The sequence below is a fragment of the Pollicipes pollicipes genome, unplaced genomic scaffold, assembly GCF_011947565.3.
Source record: "Pollicipes pollicipes isolate AB1234 unplaced genomic scaffold, Ppol_2.1 Scaffold_4740;HRSCAF=5597_pilon_pilon_pilon, whole genome shotgun sequence".
NCBI lineage: Eukaryota > Metazoa > Arthropoda > Thecostraca > Pollicipedomorpha > Pollicipedidae > Pollicipes > Pollicipes pollicipes.
Genome location: NW_023596545.1, coordinates 15,669,602 through 15,690,714, shown reverse-complemented (window position 1 = coordinate 15,690,714; position 21,113 = coordinate 15,669,602). Strand labels below are relative to the sequence as shown.

The 21,113-nt window shown below is 53.2% G+C and overlaps 1 protein-coding gene across 4 annotated transcripts; it reads right to left on the bottom strand.

Moving 5' to 3' along the window:
- Nucleotides 1-4,158: 4,158 nt before the first annotated feature.
- On the bottom strand, nt 4,159-20,711 carry LOC119099212 (putative phospholipase B-like 2). 4 transcript variants are annotated; one of them, XM_037222325.1, is made up of 10 exons: nt 20,648-20,711; nt 14,319-14,528; nt 13,612-13,726; nt 10,447-10,581; nt 9,368-9,450; nt 8,585-8,767; nt 8,007-8,136; nt 7,450-7,548; nt 6,476-7,066; nt 4,159-4,704 (listed from the first exon to the last, which is right to left on the bottom strand). In XM_037222325.1, the coding sequence occupies exons 2-10, from the start codon at nt 14,483-14,485 to the stop codon at nt 4,546-4,548; spliced, it is 1,662 nt and encodes a 553-aa protein (XP_037078220.1). In that variant the 5' UTR covers nt 14,486-14,528; nt 20,648-20,711; the 3' UTR covers nt 4,159-4,545. The 4 variants fall into 4 exon arrangements, with proteins under 4 accessions (XP_037078220.1, XP_037078221.1, XP_037078222.1 ...); XM_037222326.1 differs by having other exon boundaries at nt 20,674-20,710; XM_037222327.1 differs by having other exon boundaries at nt 20,682-20,698.
- Between the last annotated feature and the right edge of the window lie 402 nt (nt 20,712-21,113).

Genomic DNA, 21,113 nt, shown 5'->3' with positions numbered 1-21,113 from the left:
TGTGTGTGTGTGTGTGTGTGTGTGTGTGTGTGTGTGTGTGTGTGTGTGTGTGTGTGTGTGGTGTGTGGTGTGGTGTGTGTGTGTGTGTGTGGTGTGTGTGTGTGTGTGTGTGGTGTGTGTGTGTGTGGGTGTGTGTTGTGTGGTTGTGTGTGTGTGTGTGTGTGTGTGTGTGTGTGTGTGTGTGTGTGTGTGTGGGTGTGTGTGTGTGTGTGTGGTGTGTGTGTGTGTGGTGTGTGTGTGTGTGTGTGTGTGTGTGTTGTGTGTGTGTGTGTGTTGTGTGTGTGTTGTGGTGTGTGTGTGTGTGTGTGGGTGTGTGTGTGTGTGTGTGTGTGTGTGTGTGTGTGTGTGTGTGTGTGTGTGTGTGTGTGTGTGTGTGTGTGTGTGTGTGTGTGTGTGTGTGTGTGTGTTGTGTGTGTGTGTGTGGTGTGTGTGTGTGTGTGTGTGTGGTGTGTGGTTGTGGTGTGTGGTGTGTGTGTAGTGTGTGTGTGTGTGTGTGTGTGTGTGTGTGGTGTGTGTGTGTGTGTGTGGTGTGTGTGTGTGTGTGTGTGTGTGTGGTGTGTGTGTGTGGTGTGTGTTGTGTGGTGTGTGTGTGTGTGTGTGTGTGTGTGTGTGTGTGTGTGTGTGTGTGTGTGTGTGTGTGTGTGGTGTGTGTGTGGTGTGTGGTGTGGGTGGTGTGTGGGTGTGTGTGTGTGTGTGTGTGTGTGTGTGTGTGTGTGTGTGTGTGTGGTGTGGTGTGTTTGTGTGTGTGTGTGTGTGTGTGTGTTGTGTGTGTGTGTGTGGTGTTGTGTGTGTGTGTGTGTGTGTGTGTGTGTGTGTGTGTGTGTGTGTGTGTGTGGTGTGGTTGTGTGGTGTGTGTGTGTGTGTGTGTGTGTGTGGTGGTGGGTGTGTGTGTGTGTGTGGTGTGTGTGTGTGTGTGTGGTGGTGTGGTGTGTGTGGGTGTGTGTGTGGTGTGTGTGTGGTGGTGTGTGTGTGTGTGGTGTGTGGTGTGGTGTGTGTGTGTGTGGTGTGTGTGTGGGTGTGGGTGTGGTGGTGTGTGTGTGTGGGGTGTGGGTGTGGGGTGGTGTGTGTGTGGTGTGTGTGGGTGGGTGGGTGTGTGCTGGGTGTGTGGTGTGTGTGTGGGTGTGGTGTGTGTTGTGGTGGGGTGTGGGTGTGTGTGTGTGTGTGTGTGTTGTGTGTGGGTGTGTGTGGTGTGTGTGTGTGTGTGTGGTGTGTGTGTGTGTGGGTGTGGTGTGTGTGTGTGGTGGTGGGTGTGTGTGTGTGTGTGTGTGTGTGTGTGTTGTGTGGTTGTGTGTGTGTGTGTGCGTGGTGTGGTGTGTGTGTGTGTGTGTGTGTGTGCGTTGTGTGTGTGTTGTGTGTGCGTGTGTGTGGTGTGTGTGGTGTGTGTGGTGTGTGTGTGTGGTGTGTGTGTGGTGTTGGTTAGGTTTTTTCGTTTGAGTGCGTCGTATGTTTATTGTTTCTAAAACTGGACCGCTTCTGTAATTGGGTTTTTGACTGCGGAATGTTTATGTCCTAAATATTGACTGCGGAATGTCCATGTGCTAAATCAACAAATGAACACAAACAATAGTCGTGGTGATTCGCAGGTTTTTTGCCGAGGATGATGACCTTTCACTGAAATAGATCGCTGCGGAAATAAATATGCATTTTTAGCGCGGTGTGAGAAGTGAGGTAAGAAGGTATGTAAGGTAAGGTATGTTAAGTATGGTAAGACATGTGAGGAATCAGGATGTTCATCTAGAAATCCGAAAGCTGTTGCAGGAGACAATCGCGATAGGTTCACTTCTACTGTCTTCATGTCACCCAGGTATGTTTCAACTGTTGCACGTGTACATCCCGCCATACCCGTCATCGCACATCGTGGTGCGTTATGAATTGCTCTATTGTTCAATTGATTGTGTTGTTTGACTGTGCCAACCAGATTTCGTATCGACGAAGACGTTCCCACAGAAGCAGTCGGAATTGCTTGAATACAAAATCGATGTGATACAGGTCTGAAGCTCACATTACCATTGCTGAAAACGGTATAGCTACCAACTTCACAAAACAGGGTGGCTCTGATCCCAATCCATGTATCCGACTGAGAGAGCTTGGCGGCTGGCCCGGTCCCCACATCACGTGGATTTGCTGAGGCATCTTTTCTCGTCGGCTGCGCTTCCCCGCCTCTGACGCCGTCGAGCGGTAGCGGCGCGACCTGTGACTGGCCGAGATCAGTGACCTACGACGCCAACGACGCAGGCGACAAATCGATACTAGTTGGCTTACCACGCGGGGCGGAGGGTCAGGAATAGAGTCACGAGGCTGCGAAAAACCCGACGTAAATAGGCTTAAACGTGAAACACGTTAAGAAGCCCAGATATGCCTCGTGGGCTTTTCGGCTCGGTGCATTGACGCAGACAGCAACCGCCTATAACCTCAGAACAGCGCCCTATTCATTTGACCTTGGGCAGGTTGTACCACTTCCAACAATTGGCAGCTCCTCTACCTCGCGATAGACTAGAAATTTAATGTGTGACTGCGTAGATACCTTGTACTGCCAGATGGTCTACAAATCAAACGATGAGCTTGCATTCTTAATTTGAACTTGCGCTGAATGGCAGCGAGGGTTCGGGACGCGGATGAGACGTACCAAACCACCTACCGGCGGGACTTCATCTATCGCTACCCCGAGGCACTTACAGCAAGCAGCCAACCCGTTTCCATGAAGAGTGGCAGTGTCAGCCCCTACATGAGTAAGCGGCCGCGCCGGCGGCTCCGGCGTGGTGGCGAGGCGGCCTCGCAGATCCGCCAGCTGCTTCCCGGTCGGAGTCTGACCGTGGGACCGGCGCCCGAGGCCCACAGAGCCGCGCGGACAGCGTCGGCGCGCGGCCCCGCCGACACCGACGACCGAGAGGTATCGGAGGAGCTGCACATCGACATGGCCGACGGGGAAGCCAGCGACTACAACAAATGGCTTATCGCGAAGCTGCCCGAGATCGTGGAGAAGTGCTGTCGCCAGCGGGAGGAGCCGCCGCGCGTAATCGAAGTGCTCCAGCCGCCCGTGCGGCGCAAGATCCGCATCAACGTGTCGTCCCACCCGCACCACGTGGCGTCCGCACAAGACTCGAACCCCTCCGACGAGCCGGCGCAGGAATTCGTCTTCGACGCCCAGGGGCTACGCCAGGTGCACCGGTCACGGCCACGGCGCCGACAGCGGGCCGCCGACGGTCAGCCGGAGCGGCATGCCGGCTCCTCCAGCACCACCTCACCCGAACGGCGCGACACTCAGCTCCAGGCGCCGCGCGACGTTGACGCCGCCGCCGGACTCGTGCGCCGCGTGCTGGAGGAGATGTTCGGGCCGCCACGGCCGGCGCGACAGCGGCGACGGTCAGCCGAGGCTCGCCGCCGCCGAGACGGCTAGGTCCGGGCCAGCCGGCACCAGCAGCACTGCGTGTCAGACGACCCCGCGGCTGGCCGGCGCCGCGGCGGAGGCGGCCGTGCAGACGGACGCCGCCTGCCCGCCGCCGCCGCCTGGCCGTCCGCGCTCGCCGCGCGCGCCTGGCACCTCGCGGTGCATCCTGAACACGTTGACCGAGTCGAACCGGTTGCTCAGCCAGATGGCTGAGTTTTTCCGACGCGCCGAGCTGAGCGATCGCATCACACAGCGCGCCGACACCGAGCTCGGGGAGCGGACCCAGCCGTACGGCGACATGGCGCCCGACGCCCAGCTGTCGGCGCCGAGCGCCAGCGAGCTGGAGCCGCGCCATGGCGCCAGCAGCGCGCCGCCCAGCGCCGGCGAGCTCAGCGTTCGGATCCGGCAGTACACAGGAGCGGCGGCGGCGGCCGACGAGGGCGTGACGCAGCGCAGCTGGGAGCGGCAGCAGGGGCTGGTCGGCGGCAGCTCGCCGCGCTCGGCTTGCTCCAGCAGCCGCTCCCAATGGGACAGTCCAGGGCAGCTGTCCCTGCACAGCGTGGACCGGCCGTACCGGCCGCTGGCCAGCCCGCCGCCGCCCGGTGCCGCGCCGGCCCGCTCGTGCGGCCACCTGTCGGCGGCCAGCGCCGCCGGCGAGCCCCTCGGGCGACGGCCAGCGCTCTGCTCGCACCGGGTCGGCGCCGAGGACGTCGACAGCACCGACCTGCTGCTGAGCTACGACCCGTGGAAAGCCATCGAGAACGACTTCAAAACGCTGCTCACGTGATTCGTTGTATTGAACGTCCGACTGATTCCGCTGATTATACACGATTAATCGCGTTACAATCTGTGCTACGCGATACACTCGAGCCCGTGCATTAAGCTCAGGTAAATATTCGTCAAAAATTACACAGCCCTTACGCAATCGAGTACCCGGTGAATCCATTAGCAACATACCCACATAATTGTACTAGATCCCTATAAGCTCGCGTATCCCATCGTTTTTCAGGAGTATAAATGCTTGGCACATCACGAAAGCCCATTCTGTCATGTGCTTAAGTACAGTATCTGAGGATTAGCATGGCACCCGTCGATTTGATGCCGATTGGAGGTGAAATTCTGCAGCCTCACGGCACCGGTGGCGTCTGTGCCGCCAGTTACTTCCACTGCCAGCGCCACTGAATCGGCTCGAACTTGAACAGATCTGGGTGACCCTGGTGCGGCGTAGTGGCGGCGAAGTCCGCCTTGCTCCACTGGAACGGCGGCTGCTGGTCGTAGGTGGGGCCGGCGATGGAGATGAACTCCATGCCAGGTACCTGCAAGACCCGACGACCGTTAGCGCGACACCCCCGCTGATGGATCGTGCCACCTGCCAAAACCGTGTCACTGGGCATGGCTTCTATTTCAATTGAAGGCCTGGATTGGCTGCGATCTCCGTGCAGTGTAGTCAACTTAACACGAAAGAACGCTGGGAACGGCACCGCAGCAGCTAACTTTGCCGACGAGCCTTTGCTAAATGTTTGGCGCCTAAACCAACTGGTCGATGCTGCGAGCCATCTGTTGAGGCTTTATAAAACTGCGATTTCATGTTTGTCAGGTGGGAGTTCTGAAGGACATAGGATTAAGCATACAATTATTTTCTATAGGCCCCTCCGTCCAGCTCCGCCTGGCGTAACTGGGCGGGTAGGAGGGGGGGGGGGGGGGGGGGCGCTTTGAATGGGCCTGTATAGCGAGAATGTGCAGAGGGTCTCCTGCCGAGTACGCAATCTGAGATGCGCAGGGTGCAGAGACGAGCGACAGAAGCAACGACCAAGCACATAGGAAAGCCTGTGCCCCACATCGCCAAACAACAACGGCACAACAACAGCGACGGTCATGGCCTTCCTCAAGAGGGCGCCAGCAACTGTCCAGACAGGCAACGAACAAAATAATTCATCATCGACGGTGCCGTCTTACGCTTTTGGTTATCAACCACAATCAGTGTGGCTCAGCACAATGGCGAGACGGCATCGCCGGTACCAGAGCAGCGACCACGCACCCAGCAGCGCCGGTCATATTGTACCGGAGCAGCGACCACGCACCCAGCAGCACCGGTCACGTTGTACCGTAGCAGCGACCACGCACCCAGCAGCACCGGTCATATTGTACCGGAGCCGCAACTACGTACCCAGCAGCACCGGCCATATTGTACCGGAGCAGCGACCACGAGCAGCACCGGTCATGTTGCACCGGAACAGCGACCACGCACCCAGCAGCACCGGTCATATTGTACCGGAGCAGCGACCACGCACCCAGCAGCATCGGTTATATTGTACCGGAGCAGCGACCACGCACCCAGCAGCATCGGCCATATTGTACCGGAACAGCGGCCACGCACCCAGCAGCACCGGCCATGTTGTACCGGAGCAGCGACCACGCACCCTGCAGCACTGGTCATATTGCGTTGATGCCACGCTCAGACATTGTTGAATAGGAGGATAGCGAGGCGAAATAGCGGGATTTCGGACTTAATATAGTCCAAATGACGTGACCCAGACATCCCGGTCTCGGCCTCGACGCTCCTTACAATAGCTGCAAAATGAAGGAAGGAACGAACAACTAGATTCATAAGACAGCTCTCTGAGCAGGCGTGCGACGTAGACCGCACCCTCGGCGCATGCGCAACGAGAGATCAGGCCGATTTGCCAGGTCAGATCACCCCGCCGACCTCGCCCCATAGGCTGACCTATAGGCGCGGCGACGCGGACTCTTCTCGCTCCGTCTAGATCCCACGTCAAGGCTTAAAAAGCGGCACCGAATCCGAGCCCCGCCAGTGACCACACAGCCGCCAAACCAGCCATCGGGGGGAGAAATCCTCGCTCGAGAGCCGTCACAGCCTGGGCCCACCTGACGCAGCGGCGGGTGCGTGCCATTGGCGGCGGGTGCGTGCCATCGGCGGCGGGTGCGTGACGCCGGTGGCAGGTGCGTGCCATCGGCGGCGGGTGCGTGCCACCGACGGCAGGTGCGTGCCACCGACGGCGGGTGCGTGCCATTGGCGGCGGGTGCGGACCCCAGCCCCGTGCACAGCCGGCTCGTCGCGCCACTCACCAGCTTGGTGGTAGTCAGCTTCATATCGGTGGCGCCGTGCGAGCGGTGCCCCAGCGCGCCGAACGGGTAGGTGCCGTCGGCCGGGTTCAGGTCGCAGCGGGCCGAGATGCCGTTCTCGGCCGAGTACGGCGGCTGGCAGTCGCAGGCCGACAGCGGGTCGTGCTTGAAGTCGTTGTAGCGCATCAGGCGCATCATGCCACCGACGTCTGTGACGGCCGCCTGGTCGCGGCGGAAGATCAGCGCCCGTGGCGTGCGCTCGTAGCTGAACCAGTCGCCGAACTTGGCCACCAGCGCCGGGTTGCCAGACATGTTGAAGATGGCGGGGAAGAAGGGGCTGTTGTAGCTGGGCCAGTACTGCTGCCGCTGCAGCACGTGGGTGACGTCGTCGGCCATGATGTGGCCTGGGATCTGCTCCAGCACCCACAGCACGCCCGGCCTCAGGCTTGTGTCTCCCCGCTTGAAGCGTTTGTAGTCGACCACCATCCACTGGTTGTTATAGGTGCCGCTGTTGTAACGCGAGAAGGTGGACGTCCACTCCTGGCCGTCGGTGGCCAGGTTGTTGGCCACCGCGGCGCGGACCCACTCCAACACCTGGCGGCAGGCGGTGGCGACCGGTCACCACCTGCGACCTCCCCCCCCCCCCCCCCTCCCGGCATTCCATTCCGCTCTCCCGTCGCGTTGGCATACGGTCGCGGACGTGGCCTTTGGCTGCGGCCGGCCACCGACCTATCGAGTTATACACCCAATGGTCCCACTCGCTAGGCGACACTCAGTTTAGGACCCCGGAGCAGTTGTGCACGCAGGTCAATACGTCCAGACTGACCTCGTTTGACTATCCGGAACTGCAGTATTTACGCCCTCTTTAACTTAAAACATGCACAAAATATCGACAACACAGATGCAAAGTCTCTAAACCGATCAGAGGACACGAGCAGAGACCGGTGTTTTTGCAGAAGCAGCAGAGCATTGCTCACCTGTCCCTCCGGCTTGATGAAGTGCCACAGGTCGTTGTTGTTGTTGCCGATGGTCGTCTCCTGGGTGACCAGACCCGATGACAGCACGTAGAAGTCGTCCTACGGAGCACGGAACACATTGCTTTCATCGCCTTGCTATTCGTCGCCAGCCAGGCTGAGTCTCGGTAGTACCTCCCCGCGCCTGACTCATGCACAGCTCACTCGAGAGCACACACGGGCATCGGGCCGGCAGTGGGCTCCCCGGTCAGCCTTGCTATTCGTCGCCAGCCAGGCTGAGTCTCGGTAGTACCTCTTCGCGCCTGACTCATGCACAGCTCACTCAAGAGCACACACAGGCATCGGGCCGGCAGTGGGCTCCCCGGTCAGCCTTGCTATTCGTCGCCAGCCAGGCTGAGTCTCGGTAGTACCTCTTCGCGCCTGACTCATCCACAGCTCACTCAAGAGCACACACAGGCATCGGGCCGGCAGTGGGCTCCCCGGTCAGCCTGCGCTGGCGACGCAGCCGAGTGGCAGGCAGCGCCGCCGAGCGCGGCGACCTGAGCTGGCCGGCGGCTCACCTGCGAGGTGATGGTGCCCGGGTACGAGGAGAACGACGAGACGCGGCCGGCGATGGCCGCCTTGTCAGCGCCGCCCGTCTGACCGTACCCGAACACGTACCGCTTCTGAATCCGCAGCATGCTCTGGTACCTGGAGCGGCGCGCCATGTCAGCCACTCGGCCGCAGCGATACGGTTAGCTTCCGATGGCGCGAGGCGGGGATGGGGCAGTGGCTGGGGTGGAAGGGCATGGGTGTGAGTGTGTGTGCAACTCTAGTTGGAGCCGTGCGCGTCAGACTCGACAGCGTGATGCACGTCTCGTTAGGCTTAATAGTGTGATGCACGTCTCGCCCACCCCACCGCTGCAGCCGAGGGGCCCCGTTACAGCGGTTATTATCGGTTCGGCAGCTGCAGGCATTTATAAATAGAGCAAGCACGCTAGAACAACGGACCATCTGCGCGAAAGGGCCATTGGTCACACCTAGTGGCGTGTATGACGACAACGGGTCAAATCCAAAAGCCTGTTGGGCGAGCCGTTTCATTCGACAGGTTTCCCTCAGCAGTGACGCAGCCAGGTCGGTATTCCGGACAGACGCTTACGTGTTCCAGGTGACCTGGGATGTGTACAGGTCCTCGCCGTCGGCCAGGACCTTGATGAGCGCTGAACAGTGGCCGGCTCCCAGCACGCGGCCGCCGAAGTCGGCCTTGATGTTCTCGGGCCGGTCGGCCGGGTCCTTCAGGGCCGTCTCCAGGTCCTCCAGGTCGCCGGCCAGGTTGAGCCAGCTGTGACGGGCGGACCGCGGGCCAGGTCAGCGCCAGCCCTGCTCCGCAGCCGCTGCCAGGGCCGGACCGGACGCGGCCGCCCATCTGAACGTGCCACCGGTGCGAGCTGGCTGTGTCCAAATCACAACACTGACTGTTGGGGATTTTCACAATGGCGTGCAGCTGCTTCACTGTCCAGCTGTTGACCAAAGCATGCCAGCGCTGACACCACAAGCAGCGCCCGCTCTGGTGACAGCAGGCGGCACTGTTCCGCGGTACGCGCTGGTTCGATCTGGTGGTGACTGGGAGGTGGGCCCACCCGCCGCGTACCCGCCGCAGTCGGCACGTCACTGTCCGGCCACCGGACCGAACGCCCGTCTAGAATGACTGACTCATGTTTACCGCTAAATTAAGACAGCGCATGACTGCATGCTTCTACAAGTGTTTGAGCACGTCAGGTACAGCTACGCTGCGACAGCGTGACGATGAGGAACCCAAACACAACGGCCCGATAGTGAGCAGGAGACATCAGAGGCAGGCCCTCCGGCGGGGCCCGCTCAGGGTGGATGTCGCAGCAGGACATGACCTATAACGGCGTACGGACGACCTCAGGTCACTGACCGGACGCCAGGGTCTCCCGGAATGGTCGGCTTCAGGTCCACGCCGTCCTCAAGACCTTTCAGCTGATGGTTCACCAGGTCCACCTGTGGGATGGCAGGCGCGTCACACAAGTGGACTTGATAGAAGTAAAAGTGGATGCGAAAAAAAGAAAACGCTATAAACTCAACCAACCTAGATCTCCACGGAGCGTTTCGAGGAAGAACGCTTTTTAATTAATTTAAAAGAGATTAATGTCGCTATCGCGACATTAATTTCCCGAAACATTGATGCAGATACAGGCATCCGATCTACTGCCACTCTTCTCAGAGTCCTCATCAGTCATCACGGCAGCTGGCAGCGTCCGAGGGGCGGTCACGTGACCGATAGCGCGCCATGCCAGTCCTCGTCAGTCACCGCAGCAGTTGGCAGCCTCCGGGGGGGGGGGGGGGGGGGGGGGGGGAGGGGGGCGGTAGCGTGACCGATGGCGCACCACGCGTATCATTTACCATTTATACATTTACTCTGCATACCATGCCATTTATTGGGGCATACACACAAAGTGGCTTTCGTCGCCTTTGTCACACGACAAAAGGAAAATAACAATGAGAACATACACAAACACACAGTTAAATCTACCCACCACACAGTCCATAAAACACGATTACCACCGTAAAATCCTGAGTGAGTCCGTTGTCAGTACAATCTTGAGTGACTTCGTTGTCAGTACAATCTTGGGTGCGTTAGTTGCCAGTACATTTCCGATTGACTCAGTTTTTAGGAAAATCCTGAGTGAGCTGTTGTCAGTGCATCGCAGTCACCAAAGGCATGCATCACTCACTTGAGAGAGCGGTTAAAACACACTGCCTGAGTCGTGCACATGTTATCTGGCGGCGCATCATAGGGCGCCGGTCCGCGAGAACAGCGCCGCCGCCTACCAGCTGCTGTTCGAACCGTTGGCAGGCGCGCGGCGGCGCCGTGGCGCGTGCTCGAAGCCAGAGCCTCACAGCCAGTCCGCGTGACGAAACACAGGGACTCTGGAACTCCATGCAGACGAATTTTGCGCAGAAGAACGAGCGTGTGGCATTTACGACGGTTCCCACCTGGTGCCAGTAGGGATCTGTCTCGCCGTGCTGCTCCACCATCGACTGGACCCACTTGTCATTGGCCTCGATGAACCCGTTGAGCTTGTCGCACATCTCCTGTCCCTGCGACTGGCAGTACCCGGACACCGTGTTCTGAGGAAGGAGGGCGCTCCAGTGGTGATCCCGCCATTGCCGTCACCGGCCAAATCCACATACAAACCAAACTCGAACACCGTGCTCAGAGGGAGGGGGGCGCTCCAGCGGTGACCTCTGTCATGGGACGCCTGTCACCGGCCAAATCCACACACACACCGAACCCAGACACCGTGCTCAGAGGGAGGAGGGCGCTCGAGCGGTGACCTCTGTCATGGGACGCCTGTCACCGGCCCATCCACACACACCGAACCCAGACACCGTGTTCTGAGGGAGGAGGGCGCTCCAGCGGTGACCTCTGTCATGGGAGGTCTGTCACAGCCAAATCCACATACACCACGCGGTGCAGGCAACAGTCGATAACACGCAAAATAAATGGTTTGTACAGATGAAACTGCACCAGACGTCAGCATGACCAACTGGGAAGCATGCACAGGAGAGTGTTTTGAAGCTGTCATTTGGAGGAGCAGTTATTGCCTACGCCTCACAAGGTCGCACTTATGCTGAGCGCTTTGCAGTAAGAAGCATACCAACACGAGTGCATAACAATATCGTTAGCTACTACGGCTGTTTCCGTCACAGAAACACGAGCAGCCACGAAAGAGCACACATTGCGACACAGGACGTGGTTGCCCAACAGCACTTCCGTCCCATATCCTTCCCGTCCGTCCCATTCCTTCCCGTCCAGCACACAAGACCAGTATTTTTCAGGAAGCCAGAATAGCTGCATTTCTCGTTCTCGTCTACAGGAACTGCCACAATGCCACCAGTAAGTGATGACATAAGCTTTCCCAAACCTGAAATATCTTCACCCATCAATCAGCGTCACGCACCCAGTGTAAATTCCTCATTTGGTGAGCGCCTGTGCAAAGTCCCACACCTACCCTCAGCTGACTCAGTCCCATGGTGCACAGTGCATCCCCCCTCGCAGACCCCACAGGCTCACCGTTGAGCAAACACGTAGTCCAGCTGCGCCCTTCCCACGGCCAGAACGCTACCGAAGCACCGTTTCCCTATTGCCACGGGAGTTCAGGTGTCACCCAACTGGCCCGCACTCGGCGGGCTGAAAACCCGGATCGCTATCGCCCACCTCTGTATTCAAGAAATAACCAATAGTGAAGTCTTCTTCGTCAAGTTGTCAAGCGCATTTGCAAGGAACATTATGCACATAGATAAGACAGCAGCAATGGCCTTATTCATCGGCGAAAAACCAGGAGAATGGAGATATAGATGCATTGATATTTCGGTAATGTGTCCTTATCGAAACAAATAGCATAGGTGGACATTCGCATCAGCTATTCGTTTCGATAAAAGCATTTTGCCGTAATATCTACGCACCTATGTCTCCATTCTCCCGGTTTTTCTCCCAGTAATATCGTACAGCTACTGTCTTATCGATGAAGTCTTGTTCAGTAAAACCCAGGCAGGCGTGACATTTTAAAGAGACTGAATAAGAGGAGGATAATCTCAACTGCCTACGAAGGCAGCTTACGAAAGCTCAGCTGTCGCAGTGATGTAGCATCCCGTCGTCACCTGTGCCGCCTAACGACAGCCTTCGCCGGCGCCAACGCAGGGGTCACTGCCTGGTGCCGAACCACACCACAAATGGCGGATTGAAAACCACAAACGGAAACGCAGTGACCGCGACAGAAGCAGGTCGAATCTCGTTTGTAATCGAGATGTCGTGGTTTCGAGACCGGCTGCCGTCCATGCGGCTGCTATTGGCACAGTGAGACGACTTTCCTCCTGAGTGACCCGCCCCGATCGTCACACATCCTTCAAGACAGCAGTTCTGCAACCAATCATCGCGTCTTCGCGCGGTTCTTAGCAACACGGAACGCTTTTTGTTCTTCAGAATCTACCCTCAAGCCTGATGTTCGTGCAGCACCACAATGTGGACAACGTGCAAGTTTCCGCGTTCCATTAGCATGAACGTGATCCTTACCAATTTTGAAAGGACGCACATCGCAAGTCCAGACTGGAGCCAGACCTCGACAGATCTCGCCGTCGCAGCAATGTGAGATCAAACCCGTTTGACGGGGGAGAAAATGGACAATCGCACTAGCAAATGCATGCCAACGCGTGCAGCCGGTCACGAGCAGCCGAGCACAAACCAGACACTCGTACGGCTTTGGTGCTGTTGACGTTTTTGGGGATTTATGTCAGATTTTGTCGAGCAACGCTAATAAAAAATGCGAATCCACATTGTATGGTATATGAACATGCACCGCCTGGAAATCGTCAGCGGTCCCTGCACTGTCGGCCCCCTCAGCGCCAGTAGGCGAGCAGAAAACGTCTTGATAGTATGTGACCAAGAAGTGGCCAGTGCCATCAGCTTTTTCGAGATCGGTCTTGATCGAAACACGCCACGCCCTAAGCCGAGCGAGACTGGACGGTGGGAACTACACGGGCGTCTAACCAGGCTCACCACCACCGCAGTTCGCGCAAAAATAGTTGTAGGTTTTCTATAAGTATTTTGGTCAGTGAGCATAGCTGTAAGCCATTACAATTTATTTTTGTAGACTGATATTGTCAGAGGTGGCTAGACTCTTGGTCAGCCAATGCAATTTGTGAGACAGTGAGCGCGAGACAAATAAGTGAGCGTTCATTCAACATGGCAAACCCATTTGGCTTTCACGGAGGACGGACTTTCAGATGCATTGATCTGACCCATTTGTGTGGATCCCCAAGGCATCTAGCACCATCAGTTCAGGTTTTCTCATCGTCCACATGGCCGAGGCTCTGGGTCGTGACCCTCCTCGCCGATCTACCGCCGCAACAGGCGTCTGCTGGGTCGTGACCTCTCTCGTCGGTCCACCGCCGCAACACAAATCTTGCTGCTTACCAGCGTGATGGTCCCTCGGGCGAGTTTGAGTGAACCAAAATAAATCACAGGTGGTCCAAAGTCCCGAACCCCTGGTCGTGTAGCTGTCGGCCGATCAGCCCATTCGACGACCACCACATGCCAGGCGGATAGCTGGCACCACGTCAGGTCAACAGCTGACGGTGGCGCTAGGAGAGTATACTCACATTCCAGTGCATGACAATCATGTGGCGGGTGACGTTGGCCTCCGCCAGGCCAGCAGCGTAGGCCTGAACAGTGTCGGGGAAGTCACCGCTGGTCTGCACCTCAAGGAAATCCCACCTGGTGAGCAGGTGATTCTTTTAGATGACATTCTACACAACAAAGGACTGCATGGACGCATAAATTAATAATACGTGCGAAACGGGGCTAAAATATTGCTGAGGTTGTTGTTGTAAACTAATAGAGTATTCGACAACCTTAACGTTTTTATACGGCACAACAAACATTCATACAAATCACAATTCAGATTAGATCCCAATGCAGATGCTCTAGATGCAAGAAATATGACGATCTAATAGCATTTCCCATAGAATCTATGCGTTGCATGCCCGTTAAAGGTAACCGTTACCCAACGAAAGCATAAAAAGCAAAGGTCTTAAGTAATGACCACGTACAAGACCGTCCCCTGTTATGTAAGCGAACGGGCGGGATCGGGGAGGCTGCCGGCTGACGGGGGAATGTGAGCATTACTCGGTGAGGTTCGATCACATACAAAACCGTTACCTTTTGAAAGATGAGCCCTTGTTACAGCCATTCGGAGCATGAGTAAACAACAAATCGCACACTTTAATATGAATTAGACCATGACCACAACAAGCTTTGGCAACATTAACTGATGACTCATGAACACTTCTCAACCATATATACTTACCCAGTCTCATTGTACTTGCTGGTAAGATTAGCTCGGGCAACCCAATTATCGACAGCGCCAGAGTGAACTTCAAACCTGTGATCTTCAGTGTACGTCACACTTACAATCGACGCGATGCTTTCACATTGCATGGCTGCAAGAGCCATGCATGCTAAAAGTACTCTCATTTCAGAACTTCGGAAAGCAACACTATGTGCCTTCTATGTAGCCCTGTAATCACAAACATACGAATCCATTTAGGTTTACATACGGTGCACAACTGCAAACTTATACTTACACCAACAGGGAGGTTGAATGGGCTAAAACACAAACATTACGATTCGAAAGAAAAGCGGAAAATGTTTTAAGTTTCTGCGCCAGAATCAACCAGCAGCCACACCACGCCACAGCTGCACCGACAGACACTCACACCACACCACAGCTACATCGACAGACACTCACACCACGCCACAGCCGCACCGACAGACACTCACACCACGCCACAGCTATACCGACAGACACTCACACCACGCCACAGCTACACCGACAGACGCTCACACCACGCCACAGCTATACCGACAGACACTCACACCATGCCACAGTTACGCCGACAGATACTCACACCACGCCACAACTATACCGGCAGACACTCACACCACGCCACAGCTATACCGACAGACAATCCCACCACGCCACAGCTACACCGACAGACACTCACACCACGTCACAGCTACACCGACAGACACATCACGCAGTCGGCTTCATGTCCCATCTGCTCTTGCTGCCGAGATCTGACACCAACCCATAAAGGGAGCATCCCACCTCTTTTGACTTTTCATTTATTGTCACATCAGACGCGTACCATTTGATCAGTAATACTAGTTTTCGTGAAATCCATCTGGACAATTATGAACTTTGATTTGAAGCAACCGACCCTGCCGGAGAAACCTCATTCGACTCCCTGCTCGTCACTTCGATGGTAAAACATTTAATTTGCCTTGCTTTTTCCAGTGTGTGCGTTCTGAAATGTTTGTACCGCACTCATTTGTCAAAATGTTTGTGTAATGCATGTCACGAAAGTTTGCATCACTTCAGTTAGACAAAGATGCATGAGACCATGAAGCTTTTATCACACGAATTCAACGAAACGTTATAGTATGACTGATTTCTCCCCTTTGGCGTTTACCACAGCGTTTTTTTTTTTCGCAGCGCACTTTGGCTTTGGGAGTGGGAGCATGACATGATCCCCGCCGGGCCAATCACAAGCGTTCTTTTATTCGCACCGGAGGTGCGCACGGTGGCTGTCAGACGACCGTGGTGACGAGTGTGGGGAAGCTCTTACTAAGCGATGACACGCGTAATTTGGGCGCGAAAATAAACAAAATAGATATCTGTACCACGTCTTGACGGTGCTGTAGTGACACTATCCAGTGCCGTTATTAGACTAGTCCTGAGGTTTCACTGGAGTATGTTTTTGAAATATGCCCCAAAGGTGGGAGCACTTTAATCAAACGAAAACCAAAAAAACGGGTCGGTCAGTTCACCCTCGCGAGCACGTGGCCGTGGCCGTGACATCGCTCCCCGCACCATCCGGTGCTGACAATGCCCGCGATATTGCTGATGCGATTGGTGGGAACCTCACGCCACCGCGATGCCGAACAACCAGGATCCGGGCCGGTTTCGACCGCTGCCATGTAGCTTTTCGCAATCGCGGCATGTTCCGTTATAAAGTTAAAGGGAACGGGTCATATTTGAAGATACTGAACCAAGCATCAGATATGATGAAATAAGGTCACTTATAACTACTGGTATACTTTAAGTGGAAAAGACTGCTCTAGACAGTACAATGCTCCGTTTAGTAAATATAATCCTCAATGCATCATGGTTTGATTAAGTCATTGTACCTTGCACAACATTGATTGCGAGCCAATGGGCGGCCGTTATATCTGGAAAACGCACTCACGAATGCCAGACATGAACGCTTCGATTTTTCTTTTGCCTTGATCGCCGCATGGATTACGGAACGGCAGGATTTGAATGACCTTACTATGACGTCATGAATGCCAAAGTTACTTTGAAACACTCCCCCTAACACACCTTTCCCCATTTTCGCGGGGGTTTAGCTCAGAAACTACAGGGGCTCCAGTCTCGAGAAAGGCAGGATTTTGAACAGCATCGGAAGGTCCTCAAGATGACTATTTCAGTTCAAATCCCCAGATAAATGTGGAGCAATCCATTTAACAGGACATGGAACCTGGATGTGTTCAATCCTGATTGCTACAGAAGGTTCAAGCACATCCAAGAGATTGCAATTTAAATGTTTCAATATAATCCTACATTAACAAATGTTCAATAAGTGTGGTTCTTGCTACAGATAACCATATGCAAATATATGACTAGTTCGAAAACACTGGCTTTTAGAATGCGTAACCACCAGGCTGGGCCTTCAAAGTTGATCATTTTCTCACTGTTTCAGCAGCACTGCCGGGGCTGGTGGCCTCGATCACGACCACGGCCTGACGTGCACGCCTGTTAAACATGGCATACACTCACCTGAATTGATTTCGTAGCTCAAACACCGAGGCACATCAACTCCGCAACTTGCAACAGTGACATTTAAAGTTCAAAACTGTAAGCTTATGTTAAAAAACTAACGATTCCGCGGGCCGACGTTGTTACGTAGACGGAGTCATACATCATACATATATGCTCAAAATACATAAACCAAACAAAAAACAAGCATGCTTGTTTTTTTGTCGCTACGAACCATGGCCTGGTATAGATGGGTATGTATGGTTGAATACATCTGCTGTTCGTGAATATGTGTTTGATTTTTGAATTCCGTGACAAAGGCATAATGTTGCCAATTATTGGTCTAGCAACAAAAGCCCATTACTAATCGCGAGATCGCGTTGAGACCAACCCACTGATATTTTCCCCCAGGCTCTGACTTTCTTAGCTTGGAAACAGCAGGGGGGCCGCATTGACCTCCTCCCGCTTATCAGTCTGCGTTATGAAAACGGCGAATCAGGGTGAGTGTTAAAGAACGGCATGCGACCAAAACTTTGCAGGGGCGAAAAGACTGCGTTTCTTTAGATGATATTGATTAAGACCCCAGTGCAGTTACGAAATTGAGCAGCACGCTTCCCATAGAGAGCCAAGCATTCATGCCGCGTGCATCGGCAAACACCCGACATGCAATGCGGGGTCCGGCAACACTCGATTCACGCTTCTGAACGGACCGCTTTCCGAGCTCCATGCTGAGGGTTTGAGAGGTTATATCCTGCACTGGACCAGGGCTTCCTAACGAACCGGAGGCATCCAGTGCAGTGTCAGGGCTCGAAGTGACCGGACCGACGCCGCAGCGGCGTCTCAGTACAGACCCTCAACGATCGGTGCTGAGACCAACAATGTTCATCATTTTCGTTAAAGGAAGTGTTCCACATTTGTATGGGGCTTTGAGCTGAACTAGCCATCTTGAAGATTGTTCAGATTCGGTGCAGTTCACAGCCCTATCCATCTTAAAATCTAAACCCCTCTAGTTTCTGAGCTACACGCCCGCGAAAACGCGCAGACAATTTTTGGGGGACTATTTCAAGGTCACCCCGGCATCCATGACGTCGTAATAAGGCTTTTATGATTTTTATTATTATTATACTTTTCATTATATATATCTTGTTATTATATATTAAGATATATTATTTCATTATTGTATTATATATATATATATATATATATATATATATATATATATATATATATCCATTCTCCTGTTTTGTCTCTGAGAAATAAGCCTATTACCACTGGCTCTCAATAAATGTTGTGTAAGGAGCGATGACTTTATCAAGCAATGATCTTTGAGCATCATATTTACTATACAGAGAAATCATGGCGTAGTGAGCAGTTTTTTATACTAAACAACACACCAGTAGTTATCAGTAAGATTATGCCATCACAATGATACTTGCTTCCATATCTTCAAATGCAAAACACCCCCTTAAACGATTTACCAGCTTACGTGTCACGTGCGATGAAAATGTTCACAGATGATAACAATGTGGTGTTGTGTCCCGAGGCTCGTGACTGCGTCTCCTTCACAAATCGACCTGTATGTACTGGTCAAGTGGCCAGAGCACTGGTTCGACCACTTGACCACAGCAATCTTTCAACGCATTCAAGTGTAAGGTAATACAAACCGGCGCCTGCAATCCACAGCTGGCGTTCTTAATGAATGGCCCGAAAACGCAGTGGTATGTACCAAAAACAACCTCGGAATTTTCGTGGACCACAGGCCCAAGTTCCACGTGCAGACAACCATAGCGGTTTTGAGGCACAGCCAGATGCTGGCGAGCGTGAGATGGCCATTTGCCAGCACTGACCTTGTGCTGCCACAGCTGTAAAGAACCATGGTTCATGGCAACCCTGTTTTCAGGGTATGACAGCATCATATGAGGCCTACCCAACAAGCTGAATCAGGAGTGGCTGGAGCATGCTCAGTGACAAGTTACACATGTTGTCAAGGAAGTGAGGTGTCAACTAGGACAATGGTGACAAAGATGACACCAATGAAAACAGAAAAACCTTTGAGCCAGGACCCTTGTCCATCTGAACTCATTCAGCACAATGTCATAAATGATTGGTATGCTCCCCCACCTCCAATGGTATCGCCTGCCACAGTTGAGCCAATTAAATCTGGGCTTAATTTACACTGGTTTGACACAATGTTAGATGTCTCATGCTGTTCACATCCCTGAAATGTTGTTTCAGTAGTTTGACCATGAGCCCAAAGAGCCTGGGATTGACAGGCCAAGTGGCTGATTACATTCCTGATCAATTAACAGACCAAGTGGCTGATAACCTTCCTGATCAACTGACAGGCCAAGTGGCTGATTACATTCCTGATCACCATAAGCTAAGGGAAGGCACAACATGTTTAGCTTGTCTGATTGTGATGCTCTCAGGCACACCCTGGCAGTTACTGAATGGTTCCACACCTTTGCTGCGCTGGTTGAATTGGTGTTTGACTCAATCTGATTAGCACACCCAATTTGTTCATGCATGCCTCCATGAATACTGATTCAATTTCCTTAACAAATGATAGCATGCCCAAGAGCTCATGCAGCATGCATCAGTGAGCATCTATCCATATAAGGCAGCATCTAGACTTGAAAATGTGTGCAACACCAATGCGTTGGCATATCTAGCAAATCCTTTTCTTATATCTGCAACAAGAATCATGATTCTACAAAACGACAGCATTAGCCATCATAACAATCATGTTTTAAATAACCAACACAACACTGAGGGCAACTGCTGCATCTTTAACATATCACCTGCAAAAAACTGAACAGTGCTTTACAGAAGGAAGGAGTCAAAACTCTGCATTTCAAGCAAAACAGTGAAGACAATTTTTTTAAAGACACAATACACCATAAATCTCAGGTTACAGAGCCAATGTGTCAGCATCTGTGTGTCAGCATGATTTGATGTCTAGTGGGGAATGGGAATAGGTACCCAACAACGTGGGAAGAAAACAGTTGCAATAATGGAAATGTAACTGCCCTGGGATCCTTTAAGGCCTTTAATATCTTACCCTGTCAAACCCTGTCCAAAAGCTAATCCATGCCATTAATAAACAGCACAGAGAGAAATAACATTAATGCCCATACAGCCTGGACAAAATGATAATTATTCATCTACAAAACATATTAAACCAAAAAACAGTCTTGTAAACTTATCATTTCTATCTGAAGAACCCCTTACCCCAGCCTAAAAAGCAGAAGCACTGTCAGGGATCAGCATTTAAACATAATGTCATCAACAACAGGTGGTGTGGAAGACCAGGATAAAGAACCAGCACTTAGTTTGGAACCCTGAATCATTCAGGCCACATCTGAATTATCACAGGCATGGCAAGAACATGCTGTGTGACAGATGCAGCAGTGGCAACACCAATCACAGCCGGTGTGCCATAACCACATCACTGTTAGAGCAATGAGGGCTGACATAAGATATTAGTTCCACAGACTGTTGACAAAAAGTACAAACAATTAACTGTCCATTAAATCTAATGATGCTATGTGACAAAACACTATGACAAGTTTAATTTGCAGGACAGCAAAAGCCAATGATTGAATCATGTTGCAAGTTTTGCTTTCATAAACCACACATCCTCGGTGGAAGTGAATCTGCAAAAGAATCATTTCTTATAAGCAAATATTTAGCATTCGCATACAGCATATCGAGGCCTCTGATGCCTTGGGCTCGGATAGTTCGGTGTATAAGCGATGAAGGAAACAGGAAGATTCTTAGGTACCAAAACACACGAATTGATTGCAACAGCTTCTCACAGAACGAAATACCGCTCAGCGCTCACCAACCCACCACCGCGTCCCCCCGACGCACACAATTTACATAACTGCGCCAAACAAAGCATTCACCTTTCGGTCGCCAGCTGTCACAGCTGCGCAAATTTTGTGAGTTTGGGGAATGTGAACGCCACCGCCAAATTGACGATAGCCGAGAAGGAGCGATGGAAGGGTGACATAAGACATCAAATATACCCACAACCGGGCAGATTTTTTAATTCCCATTACATGTACCTCTATTTACAATGGGAAGCATACAAGGATGTGCAAAGGCGGCACCTCCACCAAACTTGGACGGTTAAAGCCAGGGGTGTAACTTTGGGTTTTTATTTGGAGCGGGGGGGGGGGGGGGGCGAACCCACAAGCCTTGTTCATCATAATTTCTTAGACGCATTTCTTCACGGACTTCGTGCTTTTTAATCTGCAGTTATCAGTTGGAGATGATTTG

Bases quoted from the DNA above. Each gene is read 5' to 3' on its own strand.
- LOC119099212 (XM_037222325.1), bottom strand. From the start codon at position 14,485: ATGAGAGTACTTTTAGCATGCATGGCTCTTGCAGCCATGCAATGTGAA. The intron at 9,451-10,446 runs GTGGGAACCGTC...GCCATCCCACAG, and splicing joins CAGATCCCTACTGGCACCAG to GTGGACCTGGTGAACCATCA. The intron at 8,137-8,584 runs GTAAGCGTCTGT...GCGCCGCTCCAG, and splicing joins TCCCAGGTCACCTGGAACAC to GTACCAGAGCATGCTGCGGA.